General features: G+C 44.8%; 1 protein-coding gene across 1 annotated transcript in view; it reads right to left on the bottom strand.

Annotated features, from left to right (window-relative positions):
* Positions 1–15,190, bottom strand: part of LOC129523037 (sterol 26-hydroxylase, mitochondrial) — a 34,953-nt gene extending 19,763 nt beyond the window's left edge. Inside the window, exon 1 of the mRNA XM_055345672.1 lies at positions 14,900–15,190. Within this exon, the coding sequence (XP_055201647.1) occupies positions 14,900–15,148 (249 nt within the window). The 5' untranslated portion in view covers positions 15,149–15,190. The remainder of the gene's footprint in view (positions 1–14,899) is intronic.
* Between the last annotated feature and the right edge of the window lie 10,365 nt (positions 15,191–25,555).

The following is a 25,555-nucleotide window of genomic DNA, read 5'->3' as shown; positions in this document are numbered from 1 at the left end:
TTCCTGACAAAGCCTGGGCCTGGTTCACGGACCGATCAGCTACATTGAGGGCCACGGGGTATGCTAGGCTGCTCCTGCCGTGCAACTCCAAAGAAAACTGCTCACAATTATGCATGGAAAAAAGAATGCTTGCTTTTCAGTGGACAGAGTTGTGAGCTGTGGTACTTGTTCTGGAAAAGATCTCCCAAAATGCACCTTGCTATATTTTCATTTGACTCATGACAGTGTGGGCTGATGCTTGGCAGTGGAATGCCTGGATGAGCAGGTCTCAGGCTCTGTGGTGATGAACATTATGGCAGCAGATCACACAAGCCCCATACCCTCTGTGACCCAGGTGGATGCCCGAGGCAAAGGTTTCCTGGTATGAACATCAGTGGAATTAGCAAGCTGAGGGGACCTATAATGCCCATGCAAGGACCACCTGAATGCACCATTGCACAGGGCATGGTACTCCATCTACAGTTCAAAACTGGCCTTAGGGGCACCTGGGTGGCTCAGTGGTTGAGCGTCTGCCTTCGGTTCAGGTCATTGATCCCAGGGTCCCGGGATGGAGTCTCACATTGGGTTCCCCATAAGGAGTCTGCTTCTCCCTCTGCCTATGTCTCTGCCCCTCTCTCTCTCATGAATAAATAAATAAAATCTAAAAAAAAAAAAAAAAAAAAGACTGGGCCATAAAACAAGGCACAGTGACTCTGGCACATGAAGCCAAAGAAGCCTGGCAAATATGTCAAGACTGCCAGTGAGACAGTCCAGTGGTTAAGGAAATTCGGGGGCACATAGTGAGCAGTACCAGAGCTGGCCTGCTTTGGCAAATAGACTGTACAGGTCCCCTACTATTCTCTCGAGAGGCCTGGATAAGCTGAAGAGACCCAAGGCACATAATTAACCTCATTCTACCATTTTTCTTCCCACACCTGCCACTTGGAGAACCAAGGCTATTGGAATTTGCATGTAGCAAGGAGAGTCAGGGAGTGAAAACTCTAACTTGGTGCTGCTTCTGCCATCAGCTATGCTTGCTGCTCTTGGGCAATAGCAGATATTGACGATAATGGTCATGAGTATGAGGTGACGACGCCTTAGTTGGTCCTGCCCTGAGGTTTCAGAGATGTTCTAGAATGGTAGTTGGCAGATAAGGAAGAAATGACTGAAGCACCTCAGGAGAAACCAGGGCTCATGTGAGAATAAGACACAAGAAGGATTGGGGCAAAAAGTGAAGTGACTACTAGAAAAATGGTGGCATTGGTCACATGGTTGTGGTAAGAGGAATACCTCTGGCTTGTGGGAGATCAGGGGTCATTCTCTGGAAGTTGAAGGTGCAGGAGAGACTATTAATCTCTGTCTCTCTTTCTCTCTCCCTCTCTCTTTCAGCTCCTATCTACAGACAAGATGGCATCTAACTGACATCTGACCAATGTAACCCAGACCACCAGCCAAATAGAATCTCAATCTGAAAACTCTTAGAAACTTCTCAAAAGACCTTAATTCCAGAAATGGTCAGCTTCCAGTGAAAATAACAGAACAAGATTAACTTTCTGGACACTGATTTGGTCTCCTTAGCTTCATCCTGTCACCATTGGCCTCTTTTGTTCATTTGTCACCAGCTTCTCGAAACTCTTCACGCATGGGTGGTAATGGGCAATCGGAGTGCCCAGGACCTGCGCGAGCTGGCTGAGGCAGGGTGTGCGTGGCTGCCGACACCTCTGGCTGCCCTCAGGCGTGGTGCCTGGCTGCAGTCTCTGCTCCAAATAGGCCTAACCAGCCTCTGGGGAGTTGCAGATGTGGTGACTCTCCTCTGATGTTGCTGAAGACAAACTGATTTGGTATGAGCTCCTATCAGTAGAACCGGACTATTTATCTGATGGGGTAGTCACATCCCTGAGAATTCTGTATCGCCTCTGGATATGTGAAAGGTCAGGGGAGAATTGTGGAGCAGTCCCGGATGTATCCACGCCCACAATGACCTGAGCCATAGTTTAGGAGTTTTGGCAGAACACTACCATCTTCCTAGAATATGAAAGAATGTTCTATAAGGAGCTGCTATAAAGCCACCTCCCACTCACCTCCCTAATCTCCCCTGGGAGGTTGTCACAAAACAGTTTTTCATCACCTCCCAGGTTCTGATGAGGGCTTGGCTTTCTGCCCACCCCCTACCCGGACAAGAACCACAGAATAGAAATCCCTCTGGCTGCTGTCCAAAAGGAACTCACCAGCAGGGTACCCTGGGAGTCACACTGCCCTCACCTGATGGGAAAAGTTTCAGGGTTGGCGTTTTAAAGATTCACGGCAAGCTGGCACCTTTGCCCATCACTATATAAGCCATAAACTTGCCTAAATCTAGAAGCGGCTTGTTGTATCTTTGCTGATTAAATCAACCAGGCCTTAGCTTTGCCTTTTCTTCTCTGACATTTCATCAGCTAAATAAGAGCCCTAGACTATTAGTTGATCCCAAAGGCACACTGTGACTAGCCATGTGATAAGGTCAATGGCTCAAGGCAGGCCATAATGGCCATTACCCCAATTATAGGCATAGTGCCCAGAATGTACTAATCCACCTCTAGGCCAAGGGGTGGTCACCTGGGATGTGCAGACAGGCTGCGAGGGCAGAGGGGGGATGGAAAGCTGAAATTCTATGTAATACGTTGTACACAGACTCATTTTTTGCTGCTGCAAAGGGCCATAGCTTTCAGATTTTTGAAAGGCCAGGTACATAAACAAATTTAGGAAACTCAGCTTTGAGTTGTGATAGAGATTCTCTCTTGAACCAGATTCTGGTCAGGCTCTCCCCAGCACTCTTCTCGACTTGAACATGCTAACATAGTTTCTAACAGCTCAGAGTAGCATCCCTAGGATGACCTGTGTCCCTCGGAGAACGGCTACCAGAAGAATTTCCTGTTTGTTCCAGCCAACACCTAAAAATAAGGCCCCTGTCTCCAGTCCTTGAGGAAACGTAGGAGTCTAACTTTGATAAGCACCGGTTAATAAACCCGATGAGTGGACCACCAGGAGTTCACTTCCCCACTTCCTGCTTGCCCCACTGCTTGCCCCACTTCTTCCTTTTTTTTTTTTTAGTATTTTATTTTTTTGTTCCTGAGAGACACTGAGAGAGAGGCAGAGATACAAACAGAGGGAGAAGTAGGCTCCCTGGGGGGAGCCCAATGGGGGACTCAATCCCAGGACCCTGGGATCACGCCCTGAGCCAAAGGCAGACTCTCAACCACTGAGCCACCCAGGCATCCTGTTCCTATTTTTTAATAATTTTTCACCTCCCTGACTCTGCTCAAGTGTCCACCATGCTGCTCCCCAGTCCCTCACTCTCCTTTTAAAATGCCCAGTCCCCCCTGCCCAAACCAGAATGGAGTTTATCTCTTTCCCCTCCTGTCAGTCATTACTGAATAAAATCTGTTTTCACACTTTAATGTCCGCTGCATTTGTCTTTGACAGTTGTGTGTACCCTGCAAACTCAGAAAGTAACACTGAGCCAAAAGATGCAAACTACACAAACCTCCATCAGAAGGTGAGTGAAGAGGGATCGAGTCCTACATCGGGCTCCCTGTGAGGAGCCTGCTTCTCCCTCTGCCTGTGTCTCCCACCCCCCCACCCCCCGTCTCTCATGAATAAATAAATAAAATCTTTAAAAAGAAAAAAAGAAGGTGAGTGAAGAAACAAATGGTGGCATATCCCCCACCATTTTGGTGGAATATTAGTCAGTCATGAAAAGGAGCACAATTCTGGTACGAGCCACGACATGGGTGGACCTTGAAAACGGCCCACTATGTGACAGAAGCCTTCAAACAGACCACGTATACTAAACAAGTACACTTATACAAAATATCCAGAAGAGGCAAATCCATAGAGACAGAAAGTAGATTAGTGGCTGCTGGGGGCTGATAAGGGGATAGGGCCCAGGTGATACTAAAGAGCGCAGGGTTTCCTTCTGCGGTGATGGAAATATCCTTAAATTGCTGTGGTGACAGTTGTTTAAGTCTGTGAATTCCCTAAAAGTAATTTAATGGGTCAGTGGAGTGAATTACATGGCTTGTGATTATATCTCAATAAAGCTGTTCCAGGAGGGGGGAAAAAAAAGAACATTGAAATCATCTAAAAATCTCCTCTAGGAAAAATTGATACCATATTGCAATGTTCTATTTTCCTACTCAACGGCCTGATCAGTTTACTGACTTGCGGACTCCTTGGGGAGGCTCTCAGCACCGCAGGAAAACCCACAAAAACAGCAAGTAAATAGCCCTGAGGACAAAAGTAAACTCACAGACACAACGTACTGTTTTGCCGGAGTCAACAGACCTGCCCCTAAAAGTTGGCAGCCATCAGTTGGATAAACAGAAGGAGAGAGAGAACTGTAGGCGCTGGCCACTACTTTGCCTACCCTGACAGATGTGTCAGAAAGAAGGCCCACTTGGGGTCAAAGGTGAAGAGGAGCCCCGCTGGGACTGTCATGTCTCAATGTTGTCAAGTGTCATCAGGAATTTAGCCCCAACCCCCTTACACAAGTGGAATTCACATTTCCAAGAGACAGAAGGTGCTAAATAATTAACAGCATTCCCCAGTTCTCCTTGCTCTCAACCTGGCCTCAAATGATCTCTGGGATCAGACTAAGCCAGTGGCACCATTTGGATTTAGGATGAGCAGGATTACTTGTATTTTTTATTATTAATATTTTAATGTGGATAGTTAAAGAAAATAACATTATAAATATTTATTTTTTTAAGATTTTATTTATTTATTCATGAGAGTCACAGGGAGAGAGGCAGAGACACAGGCCGAGGGAGAAGCAGGCTCTCTCCAGAGAGCCCAATGCAAGACTCGATCTCAGGACCCCGGGATCATGCCCTGAGCCAAAGGCAGATGCTCAACCACTGAGCCACCCAGGTGCTCCAATAACATTACAAATATTATTTTAAATATATTTATAATTAATATATTTAATGATATTATATTTAATATAAATGTCATTAATTAATAATTAAGGAAGTTAATATTTGTCATATTTGCTTCAAGTATTTTTCAAAAATGACATTTCATAAAAAAGAAAATGTTTCAAAGTCCCATTCTTATCCATCCCTTTGCCCTCCCTCCCCAGAACCACTATCCTGAATCTGAAATGTATCCTGTCAATGTTTGTATAATTTAACTACATATATATGTGTCCAATGATAGCCTATAGTATTTTTGTGTGGTTTTTAATTCACAGAAATAGTATTCCATAACTATCATTCTATATTCAACCTTGTTTTTGAGTTCTATATCAATACATTAAAGCTTGGAAAAAAATACATTAAAGCTTGGACATTCATTATGACTGTCGTATACTGTTCCATTGTATGACTATCTCACAATTTCTTTACCCTGTTCATGGGCATTCACCATGTTCCTGAATTTTTTATTTTATAAACAAAACTGCCCAAGAATGTGCATGTGTGCAGCTATTACTACTTCAATAATCATAAAAATGTCTGTTTTTATGCAACACAGAACTGCCATAAGTTACAAAGACGTGTTCTGGACCCTACAACAGTGAGAATTTCCCTCTGACTTTGCTCTCTAGAAAAACAATGGGCTGAGGGTAGAGGGTGATCCAAGAAAAGGCATTGCCAGGGACACCCTGAGAGAGGCTGTCAGGGAAACAGGAGCGCTGCCCACCCCTCATCTGCAGTCCTCACCCCCCCAGAAGTGAACCCCAGTACCCCGAGCACACTGTGTCTATAGGTCGGGTTGGTCTGGGGTGGAACACCAGCAGTACCCAAGAACAAGGGATGCGCCGTCCCCAACGGAGGCAGAACTGGAAAGAGGATGTAGGCAGAGGCAGAAATCGAAAGGACTCAGGGCCAAACAAGGGTACGAGAGGAAGGGCCATGAGAGGACCTCGGAATATTATGTTACAGCAGGAAGCACGCAGTCAGCTGTGCATTTATCTCCTGCTTTCCATTCTTTGGCTGTTATTATTGCTATTTTTATTGTAACAGGTAATCTTGTTGTAATAGAGAAAACCTGGTGGAAGTCCAGAGGAGTCCTGCAATAAAAGATAAGACTTCCTTCTAATTCTCATCTCCAACTCCAAGACCCCACACAGGGACAGCCGTCATTACCAAGTTCTTGTGTGCCCTCCCAGAGATATATTACGCACCTCCTAAACATGCATATGCATTATAATCACACTCTTCCTTCATCCACAGATGAGGATTCATATAATATAGTTTTGTGCCTTACTTTCTTCCCATCTCTTAGCAGGCAATTCATATTAATAGACATAGAACTGCCCCTATTCTTTCTAGCGGTTGCCTAAAATCCCATCGTGTGAAGATACTATAATCAATTAGGCCCTTACTGGGGATATACATCATTCTAATCTTTCCCGATCAGAAATACTGCTACCTTGAATATTCAGTATTCTCTTTGACCATGGAATTTTATCTGCAAGATAAAAATTCTAACAGTAAGTTGCTAAGTTGATATGATTCACACTTTTGACCTTAATATCTGGTTTCAAATTTCCCATCCCTGAGGCTTAAAAGCAGTCCACCCAATTTGGCCATAGTCTCAAGGACAACCTATCTCGTCTGCCAGATGAGACTGAGAGCCAAATAAAGGTAACTAGAGGATACTCTCTGAAAGACTGGATGGTAACAGGAGTCCTGGGGCAGAAAATGTACTAATCAATGGTATTAGCCAAACTGAAGAAAGAATGTGTGAAGAGGAGCCAAATAACGAGAATTTGGCAGCATTTCTCTCTCAAGAGGGAGATACTTAATCCAATGGACAGGCACCAGAAAGACACATTCAACCAGATTTCTCCAAAGCCTAAACAAAATTTCCTTCCATATGATTCTACGCCTTTTGTTCTGGGGTCTCTGCACATCAAGCAGTCCACTAGTGTAATGACTATTTTCTCTCCTTGGGTACCTGGATCCTATAAAGAGGATATGACAGATTAAAGATGGCCACAGATTCTTTGCCACCCTTCCCATTAAGGGGTGAGGTCTACATATTCTCTTCTGGAACCCGAGTGGGCTCTGCAACTGCTTTGATGGGTAGAACACAGCAGAAATGATGCTGTGCTAGTTTTCAGACCCAGACCTTAAGAAACTGGCAGCTTCCACTTTCTGGAAAATTGAAAATTCACTGTCGGGGAAGCCAGTACCCTGACTGGATAATCTGGCTATCCAGAGACCACCATGCTGTGAGGAAGCCCAATCTAGCTACATAGAAAGAAAGAGAGAGAAAGAGATACTCAGCTGATCTGGCCAAATCAGCCCAGGGACCCAACATGCAATTGGAGGAACCCTGGGAGTAGTGACCCGGGGGAAAAACTGAGAAGCCAGCCAAAAGCCAGGCCTGAGGCCTGCAAATATGGTCCCACTCAAGCCATCCCAGCCATCGCCAGCCACTCAAACTGAAGCCCCACTCCATTGTGAAGCTAAGTCAATTCTGATGTGCACTGCCCAATTCAGGAGGGTAACAGAATGTTGGTGTAAGCCATTATGTTTTGGGATAGGTTGTTACACAGCAATAGATAATGAGATTACAGGATTTCTATGTGATGGAGTATTATGGTCCCCTCGAGGGCCAGCTTCTTCAGTAAGGAAACACATGGGCACTCCAGTCCACAATTTGTTCTGTGGGCTTGGCTATCATTGGCCAATCCCTAGTAGTCTGCCTATGCTGAATTTGCTGATAAGATTTAGTTTCTGAACTTGAAAAGCTGAGACCAAAGAGTCAGGCTTACTCCATCTGCCACCATGCTTACTGTCTCTTCTTCACCCAATCTCATGTCACATAACCTAGGCCAAAGAACTGAGGAGAGTCTCACAAAGTTTACCACCAGATGTTGCCACTGCTCGGTATCCCTCATAGTCCTTTGACTGGTATATGATATTTATTCTTTTTTTATTTTTATTTCTTTTTATTTTGAGAGAGATAGCAGGGAGGGACAGAGAGAGAGAAAGAATCTCAAGCAGGCTCCACACCCAGCATGGAGCCCAATGTGCGGCTCGATCTCACCACCCCGAGATCATAACCTGAGCTGAAGTCAAGAGTCAGACACTTAACCAATTGAGCCACCCAGATGCGCCTGAAATTTATTTTTTTTATCAAACGTTCCTGGAGAACTTTCCCTGTAGCCAGGACTGTGTCTGGTGCTGGAGGACACAGAGGTGGGAAGGATATAGACTCAGCCCTCAGAATTTCCAGTCCAGCCTCTAAACCATATAAACAGGTATAAAATATGTACACTTGCATATATAAACAAATAATAATAGACCTAAAGAGAGAAATAGACAGCAATACAGTAATAGTAGGGAAATCTGATACCCCACTGGACACATTAAGACAGAAAATCAATAAGGAAAAAATAGCCTTAAATGACACAAAACAGACCAGAGGGACTTAACAGACATACACCGAACATTCCATCCAAACACAACAGTACACACATTCTCAAGTGTCTGTGGAGCATTCTCCAGGAGAGATCACCTGATAGGCTACAAAACAAGTCTTAACACCTTTAAGAAGATTAAAATCTTATCAAGCATCTTTTCTCAACCACAACGGTATGAAACGAGAACTCAATTACAAAATCAAAAAAAAAAAAAACCCACCTGGAAAAATTTACAAGAGATTAAACAAACACACCACTGAATAACCAAGAAGAAACCAAAAGAGAAAATCAAAAAATACCTAAAGACAAATGGAAATGGAAATACAGCATATGAAAACTTCAAAAAGGAGGGGGCGCGGGGTGGGCCCTGGGAGGAGTTAAAAGCTGATTCCTCCCCTCCCCCAGGGGGGGCATATGGAGATTCCTGAGCAGGGGAACCAAACGTGCCTTTAGGGACAGTGACCCGGCAGTGGAGCCTGTGCACATTATAGGGGCGGCGTCGCAGCACGGGAGACCAGGCGGGAGGGGGCGCCCGGCACCGCTCCTCCCGGTCCCCACGGGGCCGCTGCGGCCCAGCCCGGAGGCCGGCCTGGCGCTGGGGCTGCTGGAGCTGCCAGAGCTGGAAACTACCCTCCGCGGTGGGCAGAACAAAGCCTGCCAGGTTCAGGAGGTCACGGATCCTCTGGCCTTTGATGCCGCTGTCCAGCGGAGAACGGGAATGCCGGCTTCAGGGAAAGGACGGCAAGAGTGGGAAACGCCAGAATTTCTGGGATGCAGCAAAACCAATTCTAAGAGAGACGTGCACGGTGATTAAGAAACAGGAAAGAGGGGCGCCTGGGTGGCTCAGGGGTTGAGCGCCTGCCTTTGGCTTGGGTTGTGATCCCAGGGTCCTGGGATCGAGTTCCACATTGGGCTCCCCGCTTGGGGACCCTGCTTCTCCCTCTGCCTCTGTCTCGGCCCCTCTTTCTGTGTCTCTCAGGAATAAATAAATAAAGAAACAAGAAAGATATTAAAGAAACAACATAACGTTACCCCTCGAGGGAATAGAAGAAGAACAACAAACTAACCCCAAAGTTAGTAGAAGGAAGAAAATAAAGATCGGATTGGGGGCAGCCCGGGTGGCCCAGCGGTTTAGCGCCGCCTACATCCCAGGGCCTGATCCTGGAGACCAGGGATTGAGTCCCATGTTGGGCTCCCTGCCCGGGGCCTGCTTCTCCCTCTGCCTGTGTCTCTGCCTCTCTCGAATAAATAAATAAAATCTTAAAAAAAAAAGATCATAATGGAAATAAATCAAATAGAGACCAAAAAGACAATAGAGAGTATCAATGAACACAAGCTGCCTAACCAATGGGCGGAAGATCTGGGCAGACATTTCTCCAAAGAAGACATCCAGATGGCCAATGGGTACATGAACAGATGCTCAACATCACCCATCATCAGGGAAATGCAAATCAAAACCACAACCAGATAACACCTCACAACTGTTAGAATGAACATCAAAAGGACAAGACATAGCAAGCGTTGGTGAGGATGTGGAAAAGAGGGAACCCTTGTGCGCTGTAGGTGGGAATACAAATTAGTGCAGCCACTGTGGAAGAGTAGGCAGTTTCCTCAAAAAAATCACAAATAGAAACGCCTGGGTGCCTCGGCTCAGCGGTTGAGTGTCTGGCTTCGGCTCAGGGCGTGATCCCGAGGTCCCGGGATCGAGTGCCGCATCGGGTTCCCTGCAGAGGGCCTGCTTCTCCTTCTGCCTGTGTCTCTGCCTCTCTCTGTGTGTCTCTCATGAATAAATAAATTAAATCTTAAAAAAAAATCAAAAATAGAACTACCCTGTAATTCAACAATTTCACTCTGGGTAAATATCTGAAGAAAACAAAAATACTAACCAAAAAGATATGTGCACCCCCTGTTCACTGCAGCATCGTTTACAAGAGCCAAGACCTGGAAGCAATCTAAGTGTCATTGATGGATGAACTGATACAGAAGCTGTGCTACCTACACAGCGGAATATTATTATTCAGCCACACAAGAGAAAGGACATCTTGACATTTCTGACAATGGGGATGGACGGTGAGGGCATTATGCTAAGTGAAAGAAGCCAGAGAAACAAAATATTGACTGATGTCTCATCCTTGTGGAATCTAAAGACAAAACCAAGCAGAACCGAATTCACAGATGCACAGAACAGACCGGTGGTTGCCAGAGGTGGCGAGTGGGATGAGCAGAAGGGGTGAAGGGGCTCAAAAGAAACAAACTTCCAGATACCAAATAAATAAGTCCTGGAGATGCAATGCTCAGCCTGGAGACTGTAGTTATTTCTACGGTATTGTATATTTGAAAGTTTCGAAGAAAGTAGATCTTAGAGTTCTCATCAGAAGAAAAAATGTTGTAACTATAAAAAAAAGAGAAACATGATATATGAAGTGACATGTGCACAGGGCATTGTGTGGCACACAGGGGGTCGCCAGCCTAGGCAGCCCACAATAAGACCTGCAGAATGGGGTGCTTGGGTGGCTCAGGTCATGGTCCTGGGGTCCTGGGATCGAGTCCCACATCAGGCTCCCCACGGGGAGACTGCTTCTCCCTCTGCCTGTGTCTCTGCCTCTCTCTGTGTGTCTCTCATGAATAAATAAAAAATCTTTTTTAAAAAGTAATATTTCTTTATTAAGTTGTCTATATTTAGTTCTGTATATCTCGCTGGTTCCTTCATTAATTAATCAGTTGAATAAAATCTTTGACACATTTATGTTTGGAAAGAGTTACAATTTTACCGTTTAAAATGATACTCTAGGGATGCCTGGGTGGCTCTGCAGTTGTGAGTCTGCCTTTGGCTCAGGGCCTGATCCCAGGGTCTGGGGATCGAGTCCCGCACCAGGCTCCCTGCGGGGAGTATGCTTCTCCCTCTGCCTATGTCTCTGCCTCTCTCTGTGTTTCACTCATGAATTAATGAAATCTTTAAAAAAATAAATAAAATAAAATGATATTCTAAAAAATAAGAAATAACATAAAATGATACTCAAGTAAATAATTACTTCAATGTTTATTCATTTGATTAATTATCTTGGATGACTGAATATGTATATTCCACATAATGACCACAACTATTACCTTCTTTTACTTTGTATATTCTCTTTAAATGGCATTGCTTTGGGGTGCCTGGGTGGTCCAGTGGTTGAGCATTGTGCTTCCAGGGTCCAGGGATCAAGTCCCACACCGGGCTCCCCATAGGGAGCCTGCTTCTCCCTCTGCCTGCGTCTCTGCTTCTCTCTGTGTGTCTCTCATGAATAAATAAATAAAATCCTTAAAAAGAAAATAAAAGAGCTACAGCACAGATAACAGGTCTCATCACTCTCTGGTGGGCTAACATTTTTGAAAGAAATCAATTGACTATAAATCTACATATAAATTTAATGTATGTTCACGTTTCATTTTTCTAGTATGCTTGGTATTATTTTAGTTGAGAAAGAGAAGGGAACTGCATTTATGGACCAGTATGATTTTCACATGTTCCAATTCCCACCATGCCCTTAAGTCCTTCAATGTTTCCCTGAGCTGATTTTATTCTTTTTCTGTGTGATATGCAGTTTTTGACAACTGAGGGTGCAGGGGATATCGTGGTCAGCCGTCCTTCAACTCCACTCCTCTGCCTTGTGCAGCCCTCAGACGGTTTAGGTGGGAGGGACCCCAATCCCAGCTTTAGGAGCGAGCCTGCATGCATCTAAGCTAATTAGAGTACACCTCTGGCCTCTGTGCTGGGTTCAGAGATGACCTATTAACCCAGGTCAGTCAACTAACTTCTGCAAGACAACAGAGCCAAGAGAACTCCAGAAAAACAAAGCTATAGCTTTGATGATCTCCTGAATCTCTAGAGCAAATTATATAGCTGAAGAGCATCCAACTATTAGAATTTTTGAACTATATGAACCAATAAAGCTACTTTAAAGTTTATGCCAGGGTGAGTGGCAACCAAACAAATCCTAACTGATACAAAGTGGGTCCCTGAAAGGTATCCTCCTCCTCATTAGGGGCACTAACTGGGTTTTCCGGATGTGCAGCACAACACCATTGATTAACTCACACCAGCCACATGTAGAGGAAAGGCCTAATATATTTCCCATCCGTGCCCTGGGAAGGTTCATGTGACGCCAGATCTCTGGGATACAAGGGCTAGAGCCGGGGGCTCTCCTAAACCCTAGCCCTGGCTGCTCCTTTAAAAGACTGCACAATCCTGGGGTGCTTCGGTGGCTCAGTTGGTTAAGCAGCCAGCTCTGGATTTCAGCTCGGGTCATGATCTCAGGGTTGTGAGATGGAGCCCCACATTGGGCTCCATACTCAGTGTGAAGTCTGCTTGAGATTCTCTCTCTCCCTCTTCCTCTGCCTCTCCCTGTCTCTCTCTCTCTCTGTATAAGATAAATAAAATAAAATAAAATAATAAAATTAAAATAAAATAAAATAAAATAAAATAAAAACTACACATTCCTGGCTTTCTCCTGCTTCCTTCTCCACCTCCTAGGCTGGTCTAGAATTTCTTTGATAGTTATTGCTCTAGGGAGAACCCTAAGCTACACCTTCCAGTAAATTCTCCTTCAGAAGTGATGAGAACTCCTTAAACCCACCCTTGGGGCATTCACTGGGCCTCTCAATTTCCAGAGGTTAAATGAAGTAGGAAAAATTTACAGGACTCCGGTTTCTTGGCTTACTTAGTTTCTTGATGCTGAGCCCAGAAGGAATGATTTTTTTTCACCATCCCGGAGTGCCTCGGGAGCTGCCCACCAAGTCCTGGAAACAAGAGCTAACAGGGAAGATCCCCCCCCGTAGTAGCACCCAGGAGGGGGCTGAAGTTGTGGGATGCTCAGAAACTGGTCAGGCTAGTGCTTCCAACCCTCAGAGTCATTTCCCCCTCATCCTCAACTCTGTGTCCATTGAATAGAGGGTGGCTCTGACAGACCACGCTGGAACCTTTGTCCCCCGAGGTCCTCTACACCTCTCCTGCCTGGTCCATCCTACTGCACACACCATTACCTGGGCAGTACCTGCTCAAGAGCCCACCGTGGCCCTCAGAGGAACTAGGGCTCTCAGTCTCACCTCCAAGGCCCTCCTCAGAGGCTAGTCCTAGCCCAGCGCCCACAGCTCCTCTGAGTTTTTGACCGCTGCCCAGCCCAGCTACCCAGTAACCAGACTGCTCACCAGCCCAGCCAAAGGCCTGCCCACTCCTCCCGCCAACCACCAATAACCACACATGTGCCAGGAGGGCAAATGAATCAAAAGTCCCACCCCGCCCCCAACCCTGGACCAGCTTCCCCTCTCAGGGTACTCAAGTTCTCTATCTGAAGTTAGCTGTGTATTGACTTGTTCATACCCCTGCCCTCTTTCTTCCCCCAAAGGAGCATAGAAACCTTGGGGTGTAAGCCTCCAGCTGAGCATATAGCCCAGGAGAGCACTGGCCACCTCCCAATGAATCCCAGCACTTGGAAAAATACTGGGGTCACAGTGGATGTGTTTATACTTTGTAATAGTCATTAGGAAGACAGATCCCAGACGCATTAAGTTCATTTCCCAAAACCTCTCCAACTGAACCCACATCGGGATTTCCAATCTCTGCCCGTTCACAGTGGGATCTCCACCCATCGCTGCCTCAACCAGGGTTCCACTGAATAAACTCTTCTTCCTGGACATGGATTCCTTAATAATAACAACAACAACAACAAAAATACACCTTTTCCAGAATGTCTATGATTTTGCTCCTTGAGAAGTGACATTTTTCTCCCTATGGCCAAGTCTGTGTCTTGCAAATCGCTAGATGTCTATCCTCCGCGAAGCCCCCTCCTTCGGGACAAGTCTGTGGTAGCCAACAGCATCACAGAATTACACAGTGGTTCTTCCACACCTGGCCGTTTAGACACCTGTACCTGCCATTCCATGACCAGACGGGTCCCTCCTCTCTCGACCTCTGTTCATTTTGAGCCTGGCCTCCCAAGTCACCTCCTCCCTGGTGCCCTCCTGGTGCAAACCCCTCGGGGACCTATCCATTTCAGTTTAAGCGGTTCTGACCCCCCTTTGCACATAATCCCTACAGCTCCAGTCGGTCCTCAGCTAAATTCTCAACATCTGGAGAATTAGGCCTTTCCATTAAAAATCTGATATATGCTTCTACCTTTATTCTTTTTTCTCCCTCTGGATTCATTTTCCTGATATTTTGTATCTTTTAACCTTTTTAAAAAACCAAACTGCTTCATCAGATTTTCTGATTTCCCAATAAGTGCGTTGAATGCTGTATATTTTCACATGTTACCGTGTTGGCCATTCCAACAAGATTCAATACACATTCTCTCTTTTTGTAGTCGTTCAAATCCCAATAGTTTCCATTTCCATTTTGATTTTCTTTTTTCTTCATTTTTTTCCCCCAACATCTCTCCCTCTCCGGCGTCTGGGTCCTGGCGCTCACCCCCCGACCCCCCGCACCCCACCCCGTGGCGGGCCAGCCCCGCCCCACCCCCGCTCGGTTACCTGGAGCTTGTGTAACTGCAGAACGTAGCCTTGCCCTAACAGCTGGAATAAGAAGCGCAGCTGCCCGGGCCCTGGAAGCTCCTCCAGCGTCCGCAGCCTCCGGTCGCCAGGCCCGTTTCCAGGAGTCTCGGCGGTGGCCGGGACGGCGGCGGGGATCGCGGCCTTGGCTCTGGCCCCGCGTGGGCAGAGGCCGGCCAGGGCCCCCCGCGCCCCCCGCAGCGCCCCCCGCAGCGCCGCCAGCCGATCCATGGCCCGCGCCGCCGCGCGTCGGGACCGCGAGTGAGCAGCGCCCGAGCCGCTCGCAGCCCGATCCCGAGGGGCGGGTTCAAGGGCGCGGGGGCCCGGGGGGGGGGCGGGGCGGACGAGGGCGGGCCAGGCCCCTCTGCTCGCTTCGCTCCGCGGTCCCCCGACCGCGGGGAACTAACCGACGCGCCGAAGCCGAGGGCGCGCCCCGGATTCAGCGGCCCCCGCGGCCCTCGCCGCGACTCCCGCCTTCCCTTGCTCCCAGTTCTTTTTTTTTTTTTTTTTTTATGATAGTCACACAGAGAGAGAGAGAGGCTCCATGCACCGGGAGCCCGACATGGGATTCGATCCCGGGTCTTTAGGATCGCGCCCTGGGCCAAAGGCAGGCGCCAAACCGCTGCGCCACCCAGGGATCCCCCCCTTGCTCCCAGTTCTTTGGGTCGCAGCACAGCAAGTTCTCGGGAGCCGGGGCCGCCTCCACCGCCGGGAAGCCCCAGCCCGGGAGCCGGGCCTCTCGTGGGCCTTTCCTAATGCCCCCAACCCCGGGTAATCCCCGGAGTCGGAGTGTCCAGGGACGACAGAAAAGAAAAGCAAAGGGGGAAAAAAAAGAAAAAGAAAAAAGGAAAAAAAGAAGAAGAAGAAGGAAGGAAGCAAAGCAGAGCAAAGCAAAAGAAAAACACACCGGGCCGGTGTCCAAGGTCATCTGATTCCTGGAGGTGAAAGCCAAACAAACATTTAAATATTAGGGATTTACTAACGCAGTTCTAGAGGCCTCCCACCCCCACTCCTTAGTCGGCCAAGGCAGGGTTTTTCAGACCGCAGGTTGAGCCCAGATTTAGGGACTGTGGCCGGGTTTTTTTTTAATAAGGTGGAAAAGAATTAAATAGTTCAGGAAATACGGCCAAGAAGAAAGAGTGGTGTTTCATGAATCTTTTGTTTCGTGTATATTGAAAGTCTACTGAAAAGTTATTTCTATTTCAGAAAGTTAAAAGCAGGATGGAAAAACTTGTTTTAAGAATATTGGAAGGAGGGCAACCCTGGTGGCTCAGCGGTTTAGCACCGCTTGTAGCCCGGGGTGTGATCCTGGAGACCCAGAATTGAGTCCCACGTCGGGCTCCCCGCATGGGGCCTGCTTCTCCCTCTGTCTGTGTCTCTGCCTCTCTCTCTCTCTGTCTCTATGAATAAATAAATAAAATCTTAAAAAAAAACAAAAAAGTATATTGGAAAGAAAAAAAAGAATATTGGAAGAATTGGTTATTTATTAGGAATCAGAGGAAGAATGGGGCATATAAGGTTCAAAGGGGCAACAATTAGAGGGTCAGTTAATGTGGCTAGGTGTGGATTTAGGGTTTTATTTATCCCATTTGGGACCGTAGAGTTTCGCAAAACTGTGACTGAAAATCTTTCATCAGTTTGGGAGTTTTTCAGACATTATCAGTTCAAACATTTTTTTTTCTACCCCATTCCTTTTTCTCCACCCCCCTTCTAGGTCTCCAGATTATACATATGTTAGACCTTCTAACTGATCCTTCCCGTCTCTTACCCTCTCTTCTGCATTTAAAAAAATTTTTAAAGCAGACTGCATGCCCAGGGTGGAGCCCAATATGGGGCTTGAACTCAGGACACTGACATCAAGACCTTAGCTGAGATCAAGATCAAGCTGGTCACTTACTGAACTGAGCCACCCAGGTGCCCCTCTTCTGCATTTTTAAAAATCCTCCTGTCTATTCTAGCTCATTAATTCTCTCTTCTGCTGTGTATAACCTATTAAATCTGTCCACTGAATTCTCAATTTCAGGTATTGTGTTTTTCAGTTTTTAATTTTGATTAGTTTTTTTCAAATCTATGTCTTTTTTTTTGTATTTCTAGTGTTATGTCAGAATTCATAGTTTTATCTCTTAATATCCCTTTATGTTGTGTGAACACAGTTGTTTTAAGAATTATGATTAATAACTCCAACATCTGGATTCTCCCTGAGGCGATTTCTTTTGTCCATTGTTTCTACTAGGTTTTGTTCATGTTGCCATATTTCTTCCTGGGCCTGGTTGCTTTTGATTGGTGTGCCAGAAAAAATGAATTAAGTTTCTGGTGGAACTCATTTAAGTTTAGGATGATTTCATTTTCCTCATTACTTTCCTTTCTGACAGCTGCCTGAAGGCACAAGCAACCTAGGATCCACCTAATTCAGTTTGGGGAGTGAGATGCTTTGAAACCAGGCTGCAATCCTTTAGAAAGCCAGTCTAATCCAGTCCTTAATCCTTGAGGATCTCAACCCAAAGTTTGGGTATAAAAGATCGTGGATCCCAGCATTACACTCAGCTTCCTCCAATGAAAATGGGAAATACCACTAATAGGAAAGTGGTAATACCTAACTTACCTCTGAGTTTCTGTCTTCCGGTTCCTGTCTGGTTTTTGTCTGTTATCTTGTGTGTTCGCTGATGCTGGTGCTTCAAGTAAATGCTTGACATATTCGTAGTCATATAGCTTTCCTAGCTATCCTTAGAGAGTCTAGTATTAGCAGAAGTAAAAATCTGATATATGCCCCTACCTTTATTCTTTTTTCTCCCTCTGGATTCATTTTCCTGATATTTTGTATCTTTTAACCTTTTTAAAAAACCAAACTGCTTCATCAGATTTTCTGATTTCCCAATAAGTGCGTTGAATGCTGTACATTTTCACATGTTACGGTGTTGGCCATTCCAACAAGATTCAATACACATTCTCTCTTTTTGTAGTCGTTCAAATCCCAATAGTTTGTAATTTCCATTTTGATTTTCTTTTTAAGCTAAGAGTCATACAAAAAGGCAATTTTGTTCTCCTGCAAATAGTTGCAGTTTTGTTTTTTTGTTTTGAAAAGTTCCATTCCTTTGTTATTGATTTATAGGTATTACATTGTGGTCAGAGTGTATGGGTTCTGCTTTTTAGAATTATTGAAATGTTTTTATAAGTCTCATAATTGTTTTTTCTGAGCATCTCATATGGTTTTTTAAAAATATGTATTCTCTGTTCATTAACTTAATTTTGTTATTCAGATCCTCTATAACCTTACTTTTGTCTACTTGATTTGTTAACTTCTTCTTCTTTTTTTTAAGATTTTAGTTCTTTATTCATGAGAGATGGAGAGAGAGAGGCAGAGACACAGGCAGAGGGAGAAGCAGGCTCCATGCAGGGAGCCCGACGTGGGACTCGATCCTGGGACTCCAGGATCAGGCCCTGGGCTGAAGGCAGGCGCCAAACCGCTGAGCCACCCAGGTGTCCCTGATATGTTAACTTCTGAGAGAGGCTCATTTAAGGATCCTCAAAATAATATATATTTGTGGATTCGTCAAGTTTTCCTGTATTTCTGACAGGTTTTTTTTGTTGTTGTTGCTTTGGGGTTTTTTTAGATCTTATTTACTTATTCATGAGAGACACACAGAGAGAGGCAGAGACACAGGCAGAGGGAGAAGCAGGCTCATTGCAGGGCACCCGATGCGGGACTTGATCCCAGGATCCCAAGATCACACCCAGAGCCAAAGGCTCAACCTCTAAGCTACCCAGGCATCCCACTGACAGTTTTTGTTTTACATTTTGGAATCTGTCATTAGAATCATAAAGGTTCATGACTATTATATATTCTTGATGGATAGCACCTGTCATAAATCTGAAAAATTGCTTTGGATTTAGTTTGTTTGATTTTAATATTGTTACTCCTACTTTATTTTTTATTCACGTTTGATATACCTTTATTCATCCCTTTATTTTTAGTTATTCTAAGTTATTTTGATTTAGAAGTATCTTGTAAATACCACGTAGCTGGATTTTTTTCTTACCCAGGAAGAGAATCTTTAAATAGCAAAAAATAGGGATCCCTGGGTGGCGCAGCGGTTTGGCGCCTGCCTTTGGCTCAGGGCGCGATCCTGGAGACCCGGGATCGAATCCCACGTCGGGCTCCCGGTGCATGGAGCCTGCTTCTCCCTCTGCCTGTGTCTCTGCCTCTCTCTCTCTCTCTCTGTGGCTATCATAAATAAAAATTTAAAAAAAAAATAAATAGCAAAAAATATTTTTATAATCTGAATGAAGCTTAAAACTAAATAAATGAAACTGAATAAAATTACGACATAACAAATGGGTAATTCAGAAGAGGAAATATGAATGAAAAATGTTCAACTTCACTTACAATGAAAGAAAGACAAATCTGAACTACATAAGAGTTCATTTTTCACCTATAGTTTGGCAAAGATCAAAAGCTTGCTATCACTATGAACGTATAAGGAAACAAACTCTTAATCATGGTTCAAAGGAATACAAATTGCTACAGAGCATTTGAAGTTTAAAGTGCCCTTACCTTATGAACCAGTAATCCTACTTGCAGAGATTTTTTTCTACAAATATACTTGCACATTTGCAAAATCACAAATACAGAAGGATATTTATTACAGCATTGCTTGAAAAGATAAAATTTTAGAAGCAACATAAACATCCATGAGTAGGGATCCCTGGGTGGAGCAGCGGTTTGGCGCCTGCCTTTGGCCCAGGGCGCGATCCTGGAGACCCGGGATCGAATCCCACGTCGGGCTCCTGGTGCATGGAGTCTGCTTGTGTCTCTGCCTCTCTCTCTCTCTCACTGTGTGCCTATCATAAATAAAAAAAAATTTAAAAAAATCCATGAGTAGAGGACTAATGAGGTAAATTAAGCTTAATCCACACACTGAAATCATTTGCATTTGCATATCACTGAAAACAACGATACAGCTCTCTATATACTGATATGCAACCAAATCTTTTTTCTTTTTTTAAGATTTTATTTGTTTATTTGACACACACAGAGCATGTTAGCACAAACGGGGAGCGGCAGGCAGAGGGAGAGGGAGAAGCAGACTTCCCTCCGAGCAGGGAGCCCAATGCGGGGCTCTATCTCAGGACTCTGGGATCATATCCTGAGCTGAAGGCCAATGCTTAACCGACTGAGCCACCCAGGACCTCCAATAGACAAAAAGTTCTAAGATATATATATATATTTTTTTAAGTAAAAAGAGCAAGATGCAAAACTGTGTTGTAGTAGGGTATAGGCTACCCTATGATTATGCCAATGTTGGCACATGCATAGACCATCTCTGAAAGGATACACAGGATACTACTCTTTGTAATAGAATCTGCCTCAAAGAACAAAGGTGGCAAGGACACAATTTCCCACCACACTCTCTTGGACTCTTTGAATTATGCAATACGTACATGTCCTAATTTTTTCAAGTGGCTTATTTAAAAGGCACATAGCAAGGACATTTTCTTTTCACCTTTCTGAAAACTCATTTCCCAAAGTGATGTCTGGCTATTATCTTGGTCACTTTGGTCCTCATCAGAGCCAAAAGCTTTAGTGAAAGCAATAATCATGTATTAAAATAATTAAAATAATTAAAGCCACACATATACACATAGGCACATTTTTTTCTTTCTTTCCTTCTTGTTTTCTTTCTATTTTCAATAGGGGGGGGGATTTCTAGAAAGAAGTATATTGGGGAAAATGTGTAATTGAAGATATTCATGAATTAAGTACAAGGTCAAATAGTGTGAATAAAAATTGGTTTGAGGGGTGCCTGGGTGGCTCAGTCGGTTAAGTGTTGGACTCCTGATTTCGGCTCAGGTCATGATCTCAAGATCTTAGAATCTCCTTTAGATTCTCTTTCTCCCTCTCCCTCTGCCCCTCCTCACCCCAAAATATTGAGATGTGAGAGGAGGTAAAAACTGGTCTGATTCTTCTAACTCATACATTTTTGTGTGTGATTTCGAAAACTAAAATAAACAAAAATTTCCCAGACCTTCTGAAAGTAGTGAATTTATGTTTGCGCTGCTTGCAAAGGCTTTGAATTATACAGCAAAACATCCCCAAAGGAAAAATCACCCATAATCTCACCACATGAAAAGTTGATATAATGTAACAAAATAAAAGACCTCTGCTCTCTTTGGCCAATTTTATTCCCTCAGTATGAAGCACTGCTTGTAGGTAAGTACATACTCTTTCAGACCTTATTCCACATTTACAAATCTTTTTTCATGTATAAGTAAAAGAATCAGACTGATACATTAACATGAATTCCTTTAAATATTATAAAGGCTCAGGGTTTCTAAAAAAAAATGTATTCTTATTGACCATTTCTATTTCTCTATGAAGTCCTTAATTATATTCTTTGATCTTTTTCCCATTGGGTTTTTTGGGTCTTTCTTAGTGTGTTGGTGTTCTTGCCCTATTTTGGGAGATTAACCTTTGTCTGTATGTATTACAAGTATTTTCTCCTGCTTGTCTGTTCCCTATATCTTGGTTACATTTGAGGCATTTTTTGTTAATTTCTGTGTGGTCCAATCTGGAATTTTTTCTTTTATGACCTCTTGGTTCCATATCTTACTTGGGACTACCCCAAGATTGTTAGTGGAAAAAACTTTAATGTATTTTACCTTATATTTGACAGTTTTGTCTTTATATGCTACACATTTTCTTCACAATGAGCAATCTAATCCATCTGGCATTAATTTTCATTTCTGATGTGACCTAGGGTGTTAACGTATCTAATTATTCCAACGTCATTAAATTAAATGACATCTAATTATTCCAACATGATTTATTATATAATAGATTTGGAGTTTGCTAGATGCTTCCATCTCCTCTCTGGGAGTAGCATTCTTTAAACTACAAGGCCTAGAAGATTTGATCTTCCATTTCACTCCAGAACATTCCTTTGGGGCCATGTAGCTTTCAGATGCTGTCCTCTGGATCATCTTCTGATATTACAATGACCACTTGTAGCTTAGAGTTACAGTTCACCCAAGGGTGACCCTCCATCTTTCACTGGAGGCCAGGAGAAGATGGGAAGGGACATCCCTTTCCACGTCATGCCACTCTGCCTCTTTAGTGTTCACAAGACAAACATAGCAGGTGGCATATGTTCCTTTAGCAAAAAGGACATTTCCAGAAGGGAAGTACTACATAGGAGAATCAAACATTCTCCTTCATGTTGCTCAAGGGTGGGCAGCTGGTGCCCTAGACCTTCGTGACTTGGTGCTTTAGAGGCTTCTTCTTCTATTTTTTTAAGATTTTATTTATTTATTTGACAGAGAGAGAACACAAGCAGAGGGAGAGGGAGAAGCAGGCTTCCCCGTGAGCAGGGAGCCGGATGTGGGGCGCAATCCCAAGACCCTGGGATCATGACCTGAGCCGAAGGCAGATACTTAACTGACCAAGCCACTGAGGTGCTGCCTCTTTTTAAAAAGATTTCCAACTCACAGCAATTTATGGGACTACCACAGCCTCCTTGAATAGTTAGAGGTCATTACACTTCTCCAAGTAAGAAAAATGAAGTTCAGAGAGGTGAAAAGGAGGTGGTCAAGCCAGACTTTGCATGAACCCAGGACTTCAGGTACTGAGCTTAGTGTTCTTTCTGCTAGGTTTGTGGTGAGAGGGGAGCAACTACATTGTTTGAACATTTCTACCGCAAAAATGGGAATGATGAGGAGCTCACTATTACCCTGATAACCAGAGGCTGGATGATGGTCCATAAGAAGGTAGGACCCCTAGACTGGCCTCACATAAAGACATCTGCCTGGAGCAAACAGTGCCCTCCAGTCCTTGTGACTTGAGCATCTGTGGGTGTGGTGGCTCACTGTTACCCCAACCAGTGCTGCCGTGCTGAGGCCTCCAGAAGTTACCTCAAGGATATGTGCTGGCCTTCTGAATCTGGACAAGCTCTTATTTGGAATTCTATTTTTTGTTTTTAAAATATATTTATTTATTTATTTATTTATTTATTTATTTATTTATTTGAGGGAGAGCACAAGGAGAGGGAGGGTCAGAGGGAGATGGAGAAGCAGACTCTCCACTGAGCAGGGAGCCTGACCTGGGGCTTGATCCCAGGACCCTTGGATCATGATCAGAGCCAAAGGCAGACACTTAACCAACTGAGCCACCCAGGTGCCCCGTGGAATTCCATTTTGCATCCAAAAGTTATCCTCAGTAAATTTAGGGACGCCTGCTGCTGTATAATAAAGAATGTTTCTGGTCTTTGTCCCAGGTTCCTCAGGTACAGTGTCTAGCTGTTGAAATTCTATGAGTGGTAGGAGTGTCTATGATCCATTGTTGTTCACAGTGGATCCTTAGATAATTCCAGGGTGGGGACTGGTCATGCTGGAGAGCTTGGTCATATGATTAGATCCTGGCTAAGTTATGAAACACCAATAAAAGAACTCTGACACCAAAGCTCAGTTGAGCTTCCTGGTTGGTAAGCACATGAATATGCTGGGAGGGTGACGCCTCCTGATTCCATGGACAGAGGACTTGACAGCTTCATGTTCAAGACACTCCTAGACCCCATTCTATAGGTCTCTTCTTTTGTCTGGTCTTGATTCAGATGATTATAACATATCTGTACTTTTAAAAAATGTGTTTATTTATTTATTTTAGAGAGAGTGTGTGTATGAGCGGTGGAGAGGGGCAGAAGGAGAGGGAGAGAGAATCCTCAAGCCGACTCACTGTTGATCATGGAGCTCAACCCAGGGCTTGATCCCAGGACCCTGAGATCATGACCTGAGCCAAAATAGACAGTTTGCTGCTTAACCAACTGAGCCACCCAGGTGCCCCAATAAAACCGTAATTTTTGGGGATCCCTGGGTGGCGCAGCGGTTTGGCACCTGCCTTTGGCCCAGGGCGCGATCCTGGAGTCCCGGGATCGAATCCCATGTCGGGCTCCGGTGCATGGAGCCTGCTTCTCCCTCTGCCTATGTCTCTGCCTCTCTCTCTCTCTCTCTCTCTCTCTCTCTCTCTCTCTGTGACTATCATAAATAAATAGAAAAAAAATTTAAAAAAAACGTAATTTTTAAAAAAGATTTTATTTATTCATGAGAGACACAGAGAGAGAGAGAGAGAGAGAGAGAGAGGCAGAGACACAGGCAGAGGGAGAGAAGCAGGCTCCATGCAGGGAGCCCGATGTGGGACTCGATCCCAGGACTCCAGGGTCACACCCTGGGCTGAAGGCAGGTGCTAAACCACTGAGCCAGCCAGGTGTCCCCTAAAACTGTAATTTTATGTATAGAACTTTCCCCAGTTCTGTGAGTCTTCCTAGTGAACTATCAAATCTCATAGGGTTGTGGAAACCCTTGGATTTGTAGCCAGTTGATCAGAAGCATAGGTGACTTGGGGACCCCCAAAGTAGCAGATGGCATCTGAAATGAGGGCAGTCTTGTTGGGAGACTGGCCTCTTGTAAAGTCTGTGCTAACTGCAGGTAGTTAGTGTCAGAATTGCAGTGTCGTACCTACCCCTTCCCTGTGGTTAAGCAATCACGCTGTGCCCAGTGCCTGTGAGGGTCCCAACCTGGTCTTCAGCTGCTGTTGGCTCAGGCTGCCATTAGCTGAAATATCCTCATTTCTGCCTGGCTGCAAACTCCTCTCCTTTTTCTGACCAAAGGGCTCTTAGGTACAGTTCCCATTCACTCTTTCCTCACCCAACACACACATCTTCTCCTACTTCTACATCTTATATGGGCTCCTGGGAGCATCTGGGTCTTCCTGAACTCAGGCAAAGAGAACTTGAAGGTCATCTCAGGCCCATCTGCCTACATATCCCATATGTTCTCATATTGGGCATGAAGGAATCTCTGGGACTTCCCTTCCAGGAGGCTGGTGCAAGGCTTTTCTGTTCTCTGATTCTCCAGATCATTGGCAGAGGAGAAGTGCAGGACACAGGCCCCAATCTCAGAGACACACATCAGTCTAGAAGAAGGAGGAGGAAGAAGAGAAGAAGGGGATGGGAGAAGGAGGAAGAATTAACATTTGAGGACTTACTGTGTGCCAGGCACTGGTCTGAGACTTTCCTAATATTAAATCCATTGGATTCCCACATCAGCACTACAGTTTACATTATTATCCTAATATTTTAGAAAGCAGAGGGGTAAAGATTAAAAATAATCTGCCCAAGTCACACAGCCAGTAAAATCAGAGCCCAGAATTCCAAAACCGAAAGTTGCCATGATCACCAACGCTTGTCATGAGCACATATGCGCTGCATCATTTCCGCATGTCAGTTTTGTTCAGTCATAAATGCAGGTTAACATGACTGTAAAGCAGAGTCAGGATTCCAAACCCAAGGACATCTCACCACATGTTTAACTTGGCTTCTTTCTTAACACAAAGAGGGGCATCTGGGTGGCTCATTTGGTTAAGTCTCTCTCTCTCTCTCTCTCTCTCTCTTTTAAGATTTTATTTATTCATTATTCACCTGAGAGAGAGAAAGCAAGCTTGTGTGCAAGTGGCAGAGGTGGGGGGGGGTAGGGAGCAGAGGGAGAAGGAGAAGCAGACTCCCCACTAAGCAGGGAGCCCAATGAGAGGCTCGATCCCAGGACCCACAGAGATCATGTCCTGAGCTCAAGGCAGACACTCAACCAACCGAG

This window comes from Nyctereutes procyonoides, unplaced genomic scaffold (assembly GCF_905146905.1).
Source record: "Nyctereutes procyonoides isolate TBG_1078 unplaced genomic scaffold, NYPRO_anot_genome, whole genome shotgun sequence".
Lineage (NCBI taxonomy): Eukaryota > Metazoa > Chordata > Mammalia > Carnivora > Canidae > Nyctereutes > Nyctereutes procyonoides.
The sequence above is the reverse complement of the archived record's forward strand: the minus strand, read 5'-3'. Positions and strand labels throughout refer to the sequence as shown.